This window comes from Myxocyprinus asiaticus, chromosome 30, assembly GCF_019703515.2.
Source record: "Myxocyprinus asiaticus isolate MX2 ecotype Aquarium Trade chromosome 30, UBuf_Myxa_2, whole genome shotgun sequence".
Lineage (NCBI taxonomy): Eukaryota > Metazoa > Chordata > Actinopteri > Cypriniformes > Catostomidae > Myxocyprinus > Myxocyprinus asiaticus.
In genome coordinates, this window is record NC_059373.1 from 2,871,668 (window position 1) to 2,889,562 (window position 17,895).

General features: G+C 35.5%; 2 protein-coding genes across 2 annotated transcripts; both read right to left on the bottom strand.

Annotated features, from left to right (window-relative positions):
* Window positions 1-95: 95 nt before the first annotated feature.
* Window positions 96-3,935, bottom strand: LOC127420674 (60S acidic ribosomal protein P1-like). The gene is made up of 4 exons (XM_051663124.1): window positions 3,733-3,935; window positions 1,383-1,457; window positions 343-451; window positions 96-212 (listed from the first exon to the last, which is right to left on the bottom strand). Exons 1-4 carry the CDS (start codon window positions 3,802-3,804, stop codon window positions 130-132), a joined length of 339 nt encoding a protein of 112 aa, XP_051519084.1. The 5' UTR covers window positions 3,805-3,935; the 3' UTR covers window positions 96-129.
* A 2,127-nt stretch (window positions 3,936-6,062) lies between these two features.
* LOC127420667 (lipid scramblase CLPTM1L) lies at window positions 6,063-17,609 on the bottom strand. Its single transcript, XM_051663115.1, has 17 exons — window positions 17,099-17,609; window positions 14,120-14,214; window positions 13,575-13,764; window positions 13,332-13,480; window positions 12,428-12,506; window positions 12,185-12,302; window positions 10,852-10,946; window positions 10,662-10,746; window positions 10,332-10,435; window positions 10,125-10,190; window positions 9,982-10,032; window positions 9,810-9,892; window positions 9,665-9,699; window positions 9,519-9,574; window positions 9,385-9,429; window positions 6,708-6,823; window positions 6,063-6,618 (listed from the first exon to the last, which is right to left on the bottom strand). The coding sequence occupies exons 1-17, from the start codon at window positions 17,261-17,263 to the stop codon at window positions 6,534-6,536; spliced, it is 1,617 nt and encodes a 538-aa protein (XP_051519075.1). The 5' UTR covers window positions 17,264-17,609; the 3' UTR covers window positions 6,063-6,533.
* Between the last annotated feature and the right edge of the window lie 286 nt (window positions 17,610-17,895).

Here is a 17,895-nt window from a genome sequence, read left to right on the forward strand (position 1 = left end):
GCTCAAGTGTTGCATATATTTCAAATAAGCTAAGCTAATATCGACATGTGACAAGCCAGACCCAGCCCACAATGCAACGGCACAAAAGGCATGTATATGGTTTCTTCAGTTTTTATTAAAACAGCATTTTTAGTCAAAAAGACCGAAGCCCATGTCGTCATCAGACTCCTCGGACTCTTCTTTCTTCTCCTCTTTCTTCTCCTCCTCCTTGGCTGTAAAGCAAACGAGAAACAAGTTTAGAACAACAGTGAATATATACTGAACACTGGAGTTGGTTTGAAGACTATATGAAATACAATTGTAGCCATTCAGAAACATGCTGAATAATACAGGTGTATTTACCTGGAGCGTCTCCACCTGCAGGAGCAGCAGCGGCGGCGGCGGCCGGAGCGGCACCACCACCAGCACCAACGTTGCAGATCAGACTGCCGATGTCAACGCTGGACAGAGCCTGAACACAGAAGACCGAACACTTCAACATCATAAACATTTACACTATAACAGCCAGTAATGGACTCAAAACCCATTGAGATACACAGCTCAATCAAGACAAAGATTGCTTTAATAATTACGGTTTGCAAATGTTCAGAATTAAAATGAGTTTCAACCTTGCTCAATTTCAGGGATAATTCAGCCAAAAAGATCAAGTCATTCGCACATGTCGGCCAATCTGATTAAATCGGACGATATTGGTCCATTTTGTGGATTTCAGCATTGGCCGATAACCATGTTTGCTCGTCCGATTAGCACAAATGTTTCAAATCTACAGATTTGTTAGGGGTCCTGGGTAGCTCAGTGGTAAAAGACACTGGCTACCACCCCTGGAGCCACGAGTTCGAATCCCAGGGAGTGCTGAGTGACTCCAGCCAGGTCTCCTAAGCAACCAAATTGGCCCGGTTGCTAGAGAGGGTAGAGTCACATGGGGTAACCTCCTCATGGTCTCTATAACGTGGTTCGTTCTCGGTGGGGCGCGTGGTGAGTTGTGCGTGGATGCCGCTGGCAACACGCTCAAAAAGCCACTGCGTGGGTTGACTGTCTCAGACACAGAGGCAACTGAGATTCTTCCTCCACCACCTTGGTCAACCACTTCTGATCACCCTCATGTTGTTCAAAACCCATATGACTTATTCATCCATGGGACAAAATGAGCCATGCAGCAGAATGAAAGCATCAGTCACCATTGGAAAATGATGCAATAAGTGAATGGTGATTGAGTAAAGTACTGCATTACATCTTTTGTGTTCCACAGGGGGAGGAGAATAAATCACACAGGTTTGGAAAAACGCATCAACGGATAAGCCAGTAAATTACCATTTAACACTAATAGGAGCTACAGTGAGCGCATGTAAACAACCAACCAAACATGGATGATTCAAACAAACCTTGGCGAAGAGACCGGGCCAGAAAGGCTCGATGGTCACACCGGCAGCTTTGATCAGAGCGTTGAGCTTGTCCTCCTGAAAACAACCAAATTAAAGAAATGAATCATTCAGACAGAACTGTTTGAACATCAGCAATGTTAACATTAACTCAATGGTGGAAACTAGGGATGGATATTTTGGCCGATACCAATATATTTGGTATATCTGGATATAAATATACATTTTGTGTCTGATTACAGGAACAAAAGGCTCACCTCATAAAGCCACATCTAATGAAATCAATCATGTAAAGTGGATTGTTTTTAACAATTGCAGAAAACAAGAAACCTGCAAGAAACATCTAAAACTTTTAAATAATTTACCATATGTAGCCTACTTTGAACCAGTTAAATAAAGACATTTTACATTCCTACGTCCAACTTCCCTTTATTAAAAAAAGCATAATGACTGCAATTTAAAATTAATTTGATGAGTGAGCTTCTTTTATCAACGCAGTGCATTGCTCTTGATTCAAACCTGTGAAGACAAAACTAAAGAATGCAAACAAGTCTCTAACTCACTCTTAACACAACAATATGCTTTAATTGACATAAGTGACACAAGACTGTATAATGGAGTGTTTTTACTCAGATCCAGTATGATCCTCTATAGTAAAGCCAGAAGGCACCAATCAAAACCCACATGGTGAGTAGTATGTGCCTAAAAAAGCCACAGTTTATCAGCTTTAATATACCAGCCAAATTTTATTATCGGACCGATAACTTTAAAACGCACATTTATCGGCCGATACCGATATATTGTGCATCCCTAGTGGAAACTGTAATACAAGTGCATGACAAATAGAAACTTATACTGTTGTTGACTTTAAAATGTCTTGTGTGTTCTGTAGTTGGCATTACTAAATGGTAGATAACTTTCAGAATTAAAAGGGGTCGCAAAGGAGATTTTTTGTATTAAATAAGCAGAAAATGTCCATATTCCCTGATAGATATCGATGAAAAAGGTGCAATGAAATTGAGTGCTAATTTGCTACCATTGCTTTGTGCGCCGTGAAATCTCGAACTTTTGAAATCGCTTACAGCAACTTAAGCCCTTAAAACACCGTCATATTACCATCAGTGCTCCGACAACATGAAACCAGTGAATTTAATTACTTTCAGTCATTTATGTTAACTGAATAGTTTTTTTTAGAGATTGTAATATTCATCTATTATGGCCAGTGTTGGGTAAGTTACTCTAAAAAAGTTATTTTTTTCTAACTAACTACTAATTACATCATCTACAGTGTAATTAGATTACTGTACTAATTACTCAGTAATAAGTAATGCAATTACTTTTAAGACAAATTACTTTCTAAAACCCTTATCAACCTTGACCAGATGAAAAATACAAGGATAGAAAGATGGCCAAAGAATTTAAGGGGGCTAAGGGGCCTGGGTAGCTCAGCGAGTATTGATGCTGACTACCACTCCTGGAGTCGTGAGTTTGAATCCAGGGCGTGCTGAGTGACTCCAGCCAGGTCTCCTAAGCAACCAAATTGGCCCGGTTGCTAGGGAGGGTAGAGTCACATGGGGTAACCTCCTCGTGGTCGTGATTAGTAGTTCTCGCTCTCAATGGGGCGTTTGGTAAGTTGTGTGTGGATCGTGGAGAGTAGCATGAGCCTCCACATGCTGTGAGTCTCCGCGGTGTCATGCACAACGAGTCACGTGATAAGATGCGCGGATTGACGGTCTCAGAAGCGGAGGCAACTGAGACTTGTCCTCCGCCACCCGGATTGAGGTAACTGCGCCACCATAAGGACCTACTTTAAGGGGGTGCATTAAATTAGAAAACAAAATTTAAAATTAGACAATAAATTTCAAATTTAAATTCACTATTGTTTTATATAGAATTGTTCTATAATCTATACAGTATTTAACACAATTACATCAGAAGTAACTAATTAAATTACTGAAAAAGTAATCCCTTACTTTTTTTTTTACAAAAACTTACAGTAATGAATTACTTAGTAATGCATTACACTCAACACTGACAATGGCCATGTTAACCATCTCAAAACTGAAAACTAAAGCATTTATTGTAAATAACTCCGGATATATGTGTAAAATAAGGAAGTAAATATTAGCTCACGTGTCTCCATGTTGAACTGATTCATGTGTTTTAGTTTCCATAATTAACTCATTTTACTAAAACATCACCACTTATGTCATGCAAACACATTAGACCTAGTTAAATAACATAGTAATGTACAAAAACACAAGCAAACATTGAAACATGTGCATGTTATAGCGGCAGTATCCCGGATGTCAATGGCGCGGGATCAGAGCGCGACTCAACGCTTCACACTCACCGTGACGGTCACTTCATCATCATGGAGGATCAGAGCGGAGTAAATACAGGCCAGCTCGGACACAGATGCCATTGTTCTTTCAGCAGGTTACGGTTTCAGACGTGGATGCCTAAATTTGACGGTGCTAGTCGCCGGATTCAAAGGCCTTAGCTTCGTGAGAAGGACCGAGCACCTCAAACACAATGATGCGAGTGAACAGAAAAGGCCGGCAGGGGGCGGAGTGAATGCTTATATAGTCTGTTGTGCGTCACTTCAGTGGGCGGGATTAGTGCAGAGAAAAGGGAATGTGATTGGCTTGTGTGCGCTGTCGGTTTTCTACACATTCATGCGTACTTGAGGACGGTATATTAGAAGTATTCTGGAGAAAAAATATTAATATTTATATTTATAAAAATATAGAAAAAATACAGAAAATTAAAAAAACAGAATATAATCTAAATTAGACCCAAAATGAAAGCAACTGGGCAAATTAATTCAAGAATATTTCATTGTTAACATTTCACAGATATCTCACTACAACAGTGATTAACAAACTTTTTTAACCCTTTAAAGTGATTTTTTTTTTCAAGGCTCCCAAACCCCGAAAATAAAGAAACAATTAAATACATGTTTTCACCTGAGCACACAGCACTTATTTAAGCTATATAAAAATACAAAATAAAAACAAATTTACAGCATGAAGGTCTTGTAAGCATATATTTCAGCAAAAACAACTTCCTTAAAATTTAATGGCATCTACATTAATATTATTCTATTTGTAACCCCGTCTCGAACCAGAGTCGGCCAGATCCAGCTCCGTTCCTGCTTCATGTTGGACTCCACTGCTATGTTTCTCTGAGTGATGACGACTAAATGCAGCCGGTGCCAGCCAAACATCACTTCAGTCTGTTACGATGGACTTCAGAGGATGAACTGATGCCAACTCCAACTGTAAGACTTGGGATACTTCATATGCCACTGCCTGAACCTTGGACTTAGGATAGACCTAACCGAAATGACCTGCCAGTTGAACTGCCAGTTGAACACTGATCTCTGCCTGCATCACCTCGGTCTGTTGATGGACTACACTCTTGAAATGGACTACATAGACTATCAATTAATTGCCAACAAAAGCCTTCACCAGCCAACTAACAAAGGACAATGCATCTATGTGAACTTCTGCAGTTAATCCAGGATGGACTTCAAAGACATTAGTCATTAATCTTACAGTTGATACAAAATCTTTGTTTAAACACTTAAACACTTACTTAGTTTACTAATCTTAATCCATGACCTGCACTGCACATAAATAACTAATATTGTCATTATATTCATGATGTTAGTCAGAGGGGAACTGGCCCCCACAGTGAGTCTGGTTTCTCTCAAGGTTATTTTTCTCCATTAATCAACATCTTATGGAGTTTTGTGTTCCTTACCACAGTCGCCTTCGACTTGCTCACAGGGGCTCTAAATACATTATAATTTAATTATTTTTAAACACAATTCACAATCGTATTTTATCCAACTACACAATGATCACTCTAAGACATTATAGATATTACAGTTTCATTTTCTGTTCATGCATGATCTTCTGTAACGCTGCTTTGAAATGATGTGTGTTGTGAAAAGTGCAATAAAAATAAAAAATTCTCCATTTAGAAAGGGCAAAAACATGTTAACAAATTGTATAGATTTATTATATTACAAAAATGTATACTTATTATATATACATATATAAATATTTTTTCATAAATAAGTATTAATTAATTTAATATAATAAATCAATAAAATTATATATATAAATTACATTAACAATTATATATATATTTATATATATATATATATATATATATATATAATTATAAATATATATATATATGTATATTTTTTTATATTTATATATATATATATATAATATATATTTTATATTTATGTATATATATATATATTTAAATTATAAATTATATATATGTTTTTTTTTTCTTTTTCCATAATTACATTATTTTTTACAGGTCAGTAAAGAGAACAAACACACACCTGCAGTATAAAGGGCTGCACTAGGGCACTTTAGTGGGATATATGCGCCTGCTTTTGACAGCAGCCTGAATTTATAATTTGGTCTGAGATGTATCTGCTTTTCTTTTATTTAAAGTTAAAAATCAATCCATTTAGCCTGTTCTGTCACTATTCTATCACTGCTGGGAAAGAGCGGACAAACCCGGGAAAACTGTCAGCAAATAATCGACTTAATTCAGTATGAGGCCTTACTGATTTGCAAAAAGAGCATCAGATATTAACATCAAGGAATGAAGTTAGTGGAAGGCCCAGACTGTTTAATAAAGTCTCTGTAATTAAACAGCTGAATCACAGAAACACTTTAATGGAATAAAGTACATAAAAACAAACATACACATAATTCTCTCAGAACACACAAACATCAGTCATGATGCTAAAATTAATCTATTCATATTCAAAACAAAAAACAGATCATTAATCTGAAACTCTGGTCTTTTGGCACCCTTGTGATATGGTCTTAATTTCAAAACACTATTTGAGACTGAATTAAAGGTCCCGCCAAATACATTCTGTAAAATTACACCAAGCTTTTCATAGTTCTTCTTTCCTATAACTCAACAAATCAAACGGTGTCTCGAGTTAACCATGAGTAGCTGGTCAACTCTCTCAGTTTATCAGAGCAAGTTTTGCTCTACATATCACACAAACTAAACACAATATATCAACTGTCTGACTGCAGATACTGTGTTTGCATGTTTTTGATCAGACTGCTGTTTCCACGGCAATGCTGTGCTTTTGTAGTGATGTTAATCTTTATGGGATTTTCCTTTTGGCTTGTCATCGTAAGATACGCCGTACTCATTCATTCTTGTTCTGTCCACCGGGTACAGCCTGCAATAATACCAACATCTCATGTATCATTCATGTGCGTTTAAAAACGAGTTCAGTCTGAATGTTAGATTAGGGAAGAGGTTCCTCACCATCTTTGATACAGGTATACAAGGAACACGACATCATCCCTGAAGCAGGCTAACCGATGTGACGTCGGCATGGTGATGATGAAAGCAAAGACATCGTCGATAAACGTATTAAAAGCCTGTTGAGAAAAACAAATGTCAATATTTATTAAATAAAGGCATACCAAAGCAGACTAGAAATACACCAATATATAAAACTGTCCAATCATTATTTGTTATAATTGATAACAAATGGCCAATATAAATGTAGCATATTATGTATATTACACTCTTATTTTTATGTATATATATATATATATATATATATAACATTTAGTATACACATATACATACAGGTGCATCTCAATAAATTAGAATGTCGTGGAAAAGTTCATTTATTTCAGTAATTCAACTCAAATTGTGAAACTCGTTTATTAAATAAATTCAGTGCACACAGACTGAAGTAGTTTAAGTCTTTGGTTCTTTTAATTGTGATGATTTTGGCTCACATTTAACAAAAACCCACCAATTCACTCTCAAAAAATTAGAATATGGTGACACGCCAATCAGCTAATCAACTCAAAACACCTGCAAAGGTTTCCTGAGCCTTCAAAATGGTCTCTCAGTTTGGTTCACTAGGCTACACAATCATGGGGAAGACTGCTGATCTGACAGTTGTCCAGAAGACAATCATTGACACCCTTCACAAGGAGGGTAAGCCACAAACATTCATTGCCAAAGAAGCTGGCTGTTCACAGAGTGCTGTATCCAAGCATGTTAACAGAAAGTTGAGTGGAAGGAAAAAGTGTGGAAGAAAAAGATGCACAACCAACCGAGAGAACCGCAGCCTTATGATTGTCAAGCAAAATCGATTCAAGAATTTGGGTGAACTTCACAAGGAATGGACTGAGGCTGGGGTCAAGGCATCAAGAGCCACCACACACAGACATGTCAAGGAATTTGGCTACAGTTGTCGTATTCCTCTTGTTAAGGCACTCCTGAACCACAGACAACGTCAGAGGCGTCTTACCTGGGCTAAGGAGAAGAAGAACTGGACTGTTGCCCAGTGGTCCAAAGTCCTCTTTTCAGATGAGAACAAGTTTTGTATTTCATTTGGAAACCAAGATCCTAGAGTCTGGAGGAAGGGTGGAGAAGCTCATAGCCCAAGTTGCTTGAAGTCCAGTCTTAAGTTTCCACAGTCTGTGATGATTTGGGGTGCAGTGTCATCTGCTGGTGTTGGTCCATTGTGTTTTTTGAAAACCAAAGTCACTGCACCCGTTTACCAAGAAATTTTGGAGCACTTCATGCTTCCTTCTGCTGACCAGCTTTTTAAAGATGCTGATTTCATTTTCCAGCAGGATTTGGCACCTGCCCACACTGCCAAAAGCACCAAAAGTTGGTTAAATGACCATGGTGTTGGTGTGCTTGACTGGCCAGCAAACTCACCAGACCTGAACCCCATAGAGAATCTATGGGGTATTGTCAAGAGGAAAATGAGAAACAAGAGACCAAAAAATGCAGATGAGCTGAAGGCCACTGTCAAAGAAACCTGGGCTTCCATACCACCTCAGCAGTGCCACAAACTGATCACCTCCATGCCACGCCGAATTGAGGCAGTAATTAAAGCAAAAGGAGCCCCTACCAAGTATTGAGTACATATACAGTAAATGAACATACTTTCCAGAAGGCCAACAATTCACTAAAAATGTTTTTTTTATTGGTCTTATGATGTATTCTAATTTTTTGAGATAGTGAATTGGTGGGTTTTTGTTAAATGTGAGCCAAGATCATCACAATTAAAAGAACCAAAGACTTAAACTACTTCAGTCTGTGTGCATTGAATTTATTTAATACACGAGTTTCACAATTTGAGTTGAATTACTGAAATAAATGAACTTTTCCACGACATTCTAATTTATTGAGATGCACCTGTATATATATATATATATATATATATATATATATATATATATATATATATATATATATATATACACACACAAATATTATTATATATTTTTTTATTATATATATAATAAAATACTATGTGTATATATAAATAAAGATTATAAATATATACACACACTAAATATTATAAATAAATATATTATAATATATATGAATAAAATATATATATATATATATACACTAAACATTATATTATAATATATATTCATAAAATATAATACTATATATATATTAGATTTTTATTATATATATATATATAACAAAATACTATGTGTATATATATATATAAATAAATATTATATATATATATATATATATATATATATATAATATTTATTACACTATATTATAATATATATTCATAAAATATAATACTATATATATATATATATATATATATATATATATATATATATATATATATATATATATATATATATATATATATATATATATATAATATTATATTTAATATAATATAATATATATATTATATTTTTATTATATATATATAACAAAATACTATGTGTATATATATATTTGAAAAATATAATATTATATAGAATATATTTTTATATATAGGCTAAAATATTATATAGTATAAGCCCTTATGTTTTCTGTTTCCAGTATCGGTCAATTGAAATCAACACCTCTAATCTACAAATTTCATTTCATCCATCAGTTATGCAGAAATCATTAAAAACATTTCAGTACATACTGTATCGTCTCTTACCTTGTACATAAAGGCTTTCCAGGGCAGATGAGCCACCGATTTTAGCTGTTAAAACAAATGCAGTGATTAGAAACCGGAGGTGAAGCATTAATGTCAATATTTTGAATGCAAGAACTGTTTTAGACTGAACAAACCTTGAAATTTACAAAGAGTTGAGGGAGCATGAAGAGGAATCCAAAGGCGTACACCCCTGATCACATGAGAACAACAACAATCAACAATAAAATTCATTATTAATGCTTGTAAATGAATTAAGATGAAGTTACAAAATGACACTTACCATTGACTAAACTGTTAATAAGCCATGAGTACCAGCTGTTCAAACACATAATTGATAATGTTACACATAAGTTACACTGTTTCAATACATCAGACAATGCATATGTTCAGTACTGTATGATGTCATAATTAAAGTGACAGTTCACCTCTTGTACTTCACAAACACAAGCGCGTACACTGCGCCACCGACACACAGAGGGTACAGCAGATACGACAGATATTTCATCGCCTGATCGGAAGTAAAAACATTTTAAAAGAGTTATAACAGAGATATTCAGACGTGTCAAAAGATTGCTTTGGATTGAAGCAATAACTCACCAGTGTGTCATATTTCTCCGTTCGTTTCTCCAACTCGTCAGATTTCCCAAACTGAAGGAAGGATCGTGAATAATTTACAATTAAATAATGATCACCGTTAACCAGTTGATTCAGAGCACTAAAGAGAAACATAAACGGTTTACCAGGAATATGGGAGTGAAACCCCTCCACATGATGTGAATCTTAAAAGCTTTTTTCACTTTCCACACCTGAAACAACAAGAGCAAAGACGTTAAAATACACAAAGACAACAGCTGGATGTGTACAGCTCATATCAGAGTCAATGTGTTTGCTGTCGTCTCTGCTGTAGATTTCTTTTGACCGAGTGAACACAAGTACATGAGCTGTACCTCTATTAAAGACCCGACTCCAGCCGGAATCAGAACCAGAAGACTGGTCTGCTCGTCCAGAAGATAGAGGAAGATCATGATGGTGCTGAAACATCTCCACAACACTGACACAACACAAACACTTCACATTAATGCTGATTTCATTCAATGGCATAACCATTGCGTAGTATTACTCAATGACATTGTTGCTCATTTGAATATATTTAAAACGTCTCAAGATAGCAAATAACCTTTTAGTTCATCAAAGACGTTTGCATGGATTACAGCATGCAAATCACTTCTGTTAGAGGAAAAAATGTCTTGTTTCAAAATAAGGAAGTGCAAACAGACCTGCTTTGCTCGACATCCCGACCATACTCTTCTTATGTTTCCAGAAACTGATGTCATTTTTAAATGCTAAGAAATCAAACAAAAGCTGGAAAAATCACAGTGATGCGTTAATGTAGTGAAATCCAGCGAGGAAGACTTTCATGGAGAATTGAGATAGTATGATGCATCTAAGTTTAAAACACAAACTTACATGGAAAGCAGCCACAAAGAAGGTGAGAGCCAGGAAATATAGATTAGTGTCCACAAATATTCCCTTGATTTCATCTGCATCCTTTTCAGTGAAGCCTAAAAGTGCAAAACGAACATTTCCAACATGACATTCATTTTTAATCGATGAAGGTGAAGATCATAAAAACATCAAACTTTTTTAAAAATTTACCGCAATGGATTTTAACAGGGGAAATGTGTTTAACATATTTGTCTTTTTCATTTTTCGATCATTTTGTCTGTGTTAATGCCAATGGCATACATTTTTCCAAAGGTGTGTATTTATGGAGGAATTTTGTTATTTCGACCTCAGTTCCTATAATACATCTATAATACACTGTGTACACAACATAGTTACACTCAGGAACTTTTGTCCTGAAATGTCCCCATGAATTCTATGATATTATGCTTTCATTTGTAATATTTTCCACCAGATGGCGCCATTTTTCTCATGTTTAGCCTATGGAGCAAATACAAGCTTTTCCCCTATTTTCTGTTTGCTGTATTATAGAGCACTGCAGGACAATTGAATAAATGATGCAGCTAAAATTGTGTGGGTGTGTTGGTATGGATGTCAGAGTGAGTTTTGTGTGTACTGAGAAATGTGTGTGTGTGTGTGTGTGTGTGTGTGTGTGTGTGTGTGTGTGTGTGAAAAAACAACAGTGGCATTATGTAAAAAAACTGGCATTTAAAGGGTTAAAATCCTGAAAATGAATGAATATTTGGTAGTTATGATCAGGACTGATGTTGGTTAAAAACTCTTAGTCAGTGAAAGTGGAAAATAATATTAATATATAATATTATGGCAGTTTTTGACATGAACATTTTTGTCCTCTAAGGACCTGAGTGTGTTTTTTTTTATTATTATTTGCCACTGCACAAAAAAATAATAATGCATCAAAATCAATGTTGTTGCTAATCATTGACATATCCCAGACTGTGATAATCCCCCCCACCAAAAAATAAAATAAATCCCCTTAGCATTTAGTATATATAATATTATTATGGCAGTTTTTTGACGCGGACATTTTTGTCCTCAAAGGGCCTCTGAGTAACTTTTTAAATTGACGCACAAGGGGTAAATTGTCATGAAAATGTCATAATTCAAACACATCTTGTTGGTCCTAAAAACAAACTTCATTGACTTAAATGAAATATTATTTCTTATTTCTTTATCTTGATTTGCGGTGAAATAGTTTGGGAAAAATGGGGTTTCAAGCACTCTTGCTTTACATCATGCCTAAGAACACCCCTTAACCGTGGTAAAATCACTGTTAAAACACTCTTGTGGTACCCATGTGTCATCATATTCTTACCAAACTGCTGCAGTGAATAAACGGCATCCTGCATGTGAATCCAGAATCGCAGTTTTCCCAGAGAGATGGAGTCGTACGAGATGGTCAAAGGCAGTTCAGTGGTGCTGCTGTTGATCTCCTGTAAAAGATGTTTTCAATTTAACACTTTATCACTCATGTTGTTCAGCTTTCAGTGAATGTACACTATGTTTAAAAAACAAAAACAGCCATGAATAAATGCAGACAGAATTAAAGGTACAGTACCATTAAATCTTTCACTCTGTTGCTGAGTTCATCTACAAACAGCAGCGGCAGGTAAACCATCTTCTTCCCGTTCTGATATCTGAAAAAATATTTAACCGTGAACTGAATTATAAGGGCTTAAAGCACATTTAGGACTGGCTAAAAATACAAATCGTGACATTCCTCAGCCTTTTGACTAGATTTAATATTTATTGCATGTAGATATTTATGTATTTTTCTCTGAAATACATATATATATAGAACAAAAGGAATCAAAATATTATATTTTTGCTACTCAGTTATTATCAGAAACACTAAAAACACTCTGTTTTAACACTCTAATGGAAGATGGAAGGATTGCGAAATTCAAGTTATGTCAGAATGATCGTATTTATGAGTTGAACACACATGAATGCGCCAACAAAGTTGTAATTACAACTCAAAAACTTTTTCATCAACCCCCGACTTTCCAAGTTGGGTGTGTGTTGATTTAAGAATCATAGTGGAAGCAAATTGTTATTGGTAATAATTTTTGTTAGGGTTAGGGTGAGTGGAGAAATGTAGAAAAATGATAAATCTTGCCAGGAAATAGGACTCATTTAGATGGCTTATGCAGCGACAAGTGTTCCCATCATTATATGGTCACATGAGAATGATAAAATAGTTGGATAATGCATTAATTACACCTAATGTGTGGCTTTGCTCTTCATTTTGTTGTGTTGGTGCTAAACAAGCTTCCTGCCTTCACTAGTAAGTAAAAAGGAGAGGAATAAATATAAAACTGCAAAACGGGTCTGTTCTTTCTGACTAAATTCACTTGAACGCACATCACATCGTATTTACGATTTACGACCACCCAGGAGGACTTGACTGCACCATTAAATCAAAGGTCAAAGGTCACTACAAGGAGGAATATGACACTCACACTCTCATGTATCGATGAACGTCTCCAGGCAGCGCCTCGCGATCAAACAGGAAGTTCTCGGACACCACGTTCAGTGTCAGACGAGAACGCCAGTGAGAAACGGGCCGGTCCAGCTCGGAGTCGGCACCTGGTTTTTGCTGATCTGGTTTCTGGGTAACGATCACAATAACACCAGTGAGATGAGATATTTAACCACTCGGCCACCATCACGCCATGTGAACAGGACGTGTGCGAACCCCTCACCTGTGGGTCGTCCTGGCCTGTGATCAGACTGATCTCTGGTGGTTTCGGCAGCATGTAAGTCGTCAGTTGTGTGACCAAATGCACCTGATGTGGATCCTGCCACGGATTCATCCCCGCCTGATGCAGGAACACCATGGCGTACAGCGTCCCATTTTTGCGTGTCTTCTTCGGAAGAGACACATTTACTGACCTTAAAAAGAGCCAAAATAAAAACAAGACAAATCTGGTGTCAGTTGTGTATACATAGTACAAATGAAGCCGTAAAGAACAAAGCTTTAGAGTAACAGTGAAATACATTATGTCATTTAAGTGTACACTCCAAAAACAAATTATAATAAGAACAATAATAGTGTTGAGATTTACACAGTTCAATTTCATAACAAAATCCCATCAAATTGAATTGTGTAATCTTTAACAAAGTTTTATTCATTTAATTTAGTTAAAAATGACACAATTAAATTTGATGGGATTTTGTTATGAAATTGAAATGCATAAATCTTTATAATAGGCTAAAATATATTTTTGAGTGGAAATGATTTTTTTACCTTTCAAATCTGGTATTCATATCAAATTCTTCTTCTCTGTGTATCAAACTGTGTCCACCATCAGCATTCGGTCTCACTGCGGTGTAGACGCTCAGCTGATACCAGACATCATCATGGTTAAATATATATTAAAACAGAACCAGCATGTTTAATATATATCATTATATTTCATACTTTGTAAATGGTGTCAGGGTCATTGACAAATAAGTTTGTCTGAGACGACAAATCCGGTTTAAAATGGACATGTCAAGTTTTTAGAAATGCAATCTTTGTGTCCATGCTAGTTTCAGAAATCTCTGATGAACATTTATAGCATTTTCTACAAAAACTAAATTGATTTAATTGCTTTAAACATGTCAAGATGTGTAACAATCACGTAAAAGGTGTTCAAATACTTTCCTCGCACCTTGAATACACAGGAGTGTACACGACTTAATCCCTCATTTCAAAAAAATGTCAAACATGTTTCTCAAGCTCATTTTATTTCCACAAATATCGTGAATTTTTGAGTCAAGAATATCAAGACGTTTTCACAGGTTTACTCCATTTGACTTGAACAAAATGTGTGCATTTTCCTAAATATGTCAAAATAGTGATATTTAATGATGACCCAAAAAATGTGTACTTTTTTTTTTACTTTACGTGATTAGAGGTCAACCGATATATCGGTTTTTACCGATTAATCAGTGCCGATAGTTACTTTTTTTTAACTAACTGTTATCGGCAAAAGTCAACGCTGATTTCTGGTGAATAAATCGGCTATAAAAGGCTTCATTTGGTGAGTACTTTTAGAGCATTGTAACAACGACATGTCTCCGTCACTATTTATGGACTAATGCACGATTTTTAATATGAAATATTATTTAAAATAATAAACACATATGAAGCATAGGCATTATTGAATGTTTATTATAGCTATAACCTTCATTGATTATTGAGTTTATGTTTATTTTGACTGACAGTGTCCTTATAGTAAAGGGAAAACAAATGGACAATTATGACAGCCGATTACCGATATTGATGATTGATACTGTACTGTTGATGAATTACTGCTCATATAGTCATTATCAACCCATACAACAATGTTTATTTTATTTTGTTTATATTACAATACATTGTTGTGTTTGTGTATTTTGGGCTTGTTAATTGTTAAAAGTCCCATATTATGCACCAAATCATAATTGATTGATTGATTTATTTTTGGTTATTATTGGGATTTTGATTGCACAACAAACTGCATCTGGGAAATTATTCACTTTGGACTCTTGTAGCCTTTATGTATATGTGCCTGTCACAGTAAGGAAAGACTAAAAACATGTTTTAACATTCAATATCAGACGTTTCCACTACCTCAGTTACCACTATCGCTCGACCTCTACTTCACATACAATCTTGAGGGTCTAAAGGGGTCCTTTCGGTTATATGTTTTGTTTTTTGTTTCATGAGAACAAAACAGCAACCTACATGTTGGCTACACCACCTGACTTTATTTCCTGAATTATTAATCATATTTCAAATCAACTTGTTTCACAGCTTATGCTTTCTAAGAAACAATAATAACAGATTATTCTGCATTATTCATGCAAACACCTATTTTGTTAAGAATCTCAGCATATAAGGAGATTTTTTCTGTCTCCGGACAGTTACACCACATAATATTTTTTACTTTATGACCAAGAAAATATACCAAAATGACTTTGAACTCAGAAATGGAAAACAAGTTCATCGTAGTAAAGGTGTATGTAAGTAATTGTTTTGTGCGAATTGCATTTTTAATGTACGTTTGAATCATTTAATAGATCTGGACATATAAAAAGAGCATCAGGTCTTTGACCAGGCAATTCTCGAATATTATTTTAGTTTTAAAATGTTTTGAACATATATGGAGTGCAGTTTAATTATATCTATGCAACGAATACATTATCTGTGCAATCACTAACAAACTGTACCCTGATACTACTATGTTTTCTGGCCATGTCCTATAGTAGGACCCAAGGGCGTAGATTTGGCTTGAACATTGGGCGGGTTGCAGCGTGAAGCATTTACATTTTTCCATTGATCATGGTATAAATAATGGGGGGGCGGGGGGGGGGGTGACCTCCCCCTCCATCCCTCCAGGAATCTACGCCCCTGGTAGGACCATTATATTCTTTGAAGTACCAATACCATGATGGTAAATGAATATGGTATTCTATACACAGAGAAAAAGGCTTAAAAAGAAGGCCCTATTTTACTTAACCCTTGTGCGTCAATTAAAAAAACTCAGGACCTTAGAGGATGAAAATGTCAGCGTCAAAAAACTGCCATAATATTATATATTAATATTATTTTCAAATTTCAATGAGTCATTTTTTTAACCAACATCAGTCCTGATCATAACTACTAAATATTCATTCATTTTCAGGATTTTAACCCTTTAAATGGCAGTTTGTTTACATAATGCCACTGTTGTTTTTTCACATACACACACACATTTCTCAACACACATACAAAACACACTCTGACATCCGTGCCAACACACCCACACAATTTTAGCTGCATCATTTATTCAGTTGGCCTGCAATGCTCTATAATACAGCAAACAGAAAATAGGGGAAAAGCTTGTATTTGCTCCATAGGCTATACATGAGAAAAATGGCGCCATCTGGTGGGAAATATTAAAAATGTAAACTTTGAAGCCAGGGCTCCGGAATGAAAGCATAATATCATAGAATTCATGATTTTATGCTTTAATGGCACTGGGATCAAATATTGCAGTTTTAATGGGTTTCAATGAGGACATTTTTGTCCTGAAGGTCCTGAGTGTAACTATTTTGTGTACACAGTGTATTATAGATGTATTATAGGAACTGAGGTTGAAATATCAAAATTCCCCCCAAAAATACACACCTTTGGCCAAAAAGACAAAAATGTCCCGAAGGTCGCACAAGGGTTAAATAAGTTGCAATAACCCATGATAAAAACACATGACATTCTTACCTGCAGTCGAGGTTTTCCAGCCAGGTGTGGTGTGATACAGCTGTCACTTTTGGGATTTTCACATGGTTTCGTGTAAACTATCCCATACATGACCCAACATGTGTGCAGCACATACAGCAGGAAGACCCCCACTATGATACTCGTGAAAGAGGTTTTAGGAAACATTTTACTGTATTAATCACAGTAAACAGCTTTAAAGGAATCACATGGGTAAATACTGCACATAGACATGCCTTTTGGTCGCTTTATGCCGAATAAATGAATGAAAAAGCAGAAAATCAATCAGTCCTGATGAGCAGCCACTAACACACGTCACATTAAATCCGCACATCTGCATCACTTATATCGTCTCCAGTCTATTTTTCCTGGTATTTTATCCGGTTTTCACTCCAGCATCCTCAGATATCCAGTTTAAAGTCCTCATGGTGAAATAAATAATTGTTTAATCATTTTAATGTATCCCTCGGATCACTTTAGACGTAATGTTTCAATGTTTCCGGGATTCACTTCCTGCTGTCGGGATGCCAGATTGACAAAAATTCAACTGGTTCAATCAAATAATGCTATTTTTTTGGCTTAATGTTTCGGACATATAGATTAGCACATTTTCTTGCTATTCAAAAATAAAATATGTTGTAAATCTGTGAGCAGTGCTGGGTAATTTACTCTAAAAAAGTAATTAATTACTAACTAACTACTAATTACATCTTCTACAGTGTAATCAGATTACTTTACTAATGACTCTGTCTGAAAAGTAACTGAATTACTTATTACAGATTACTTTCTAAAACCCTGAT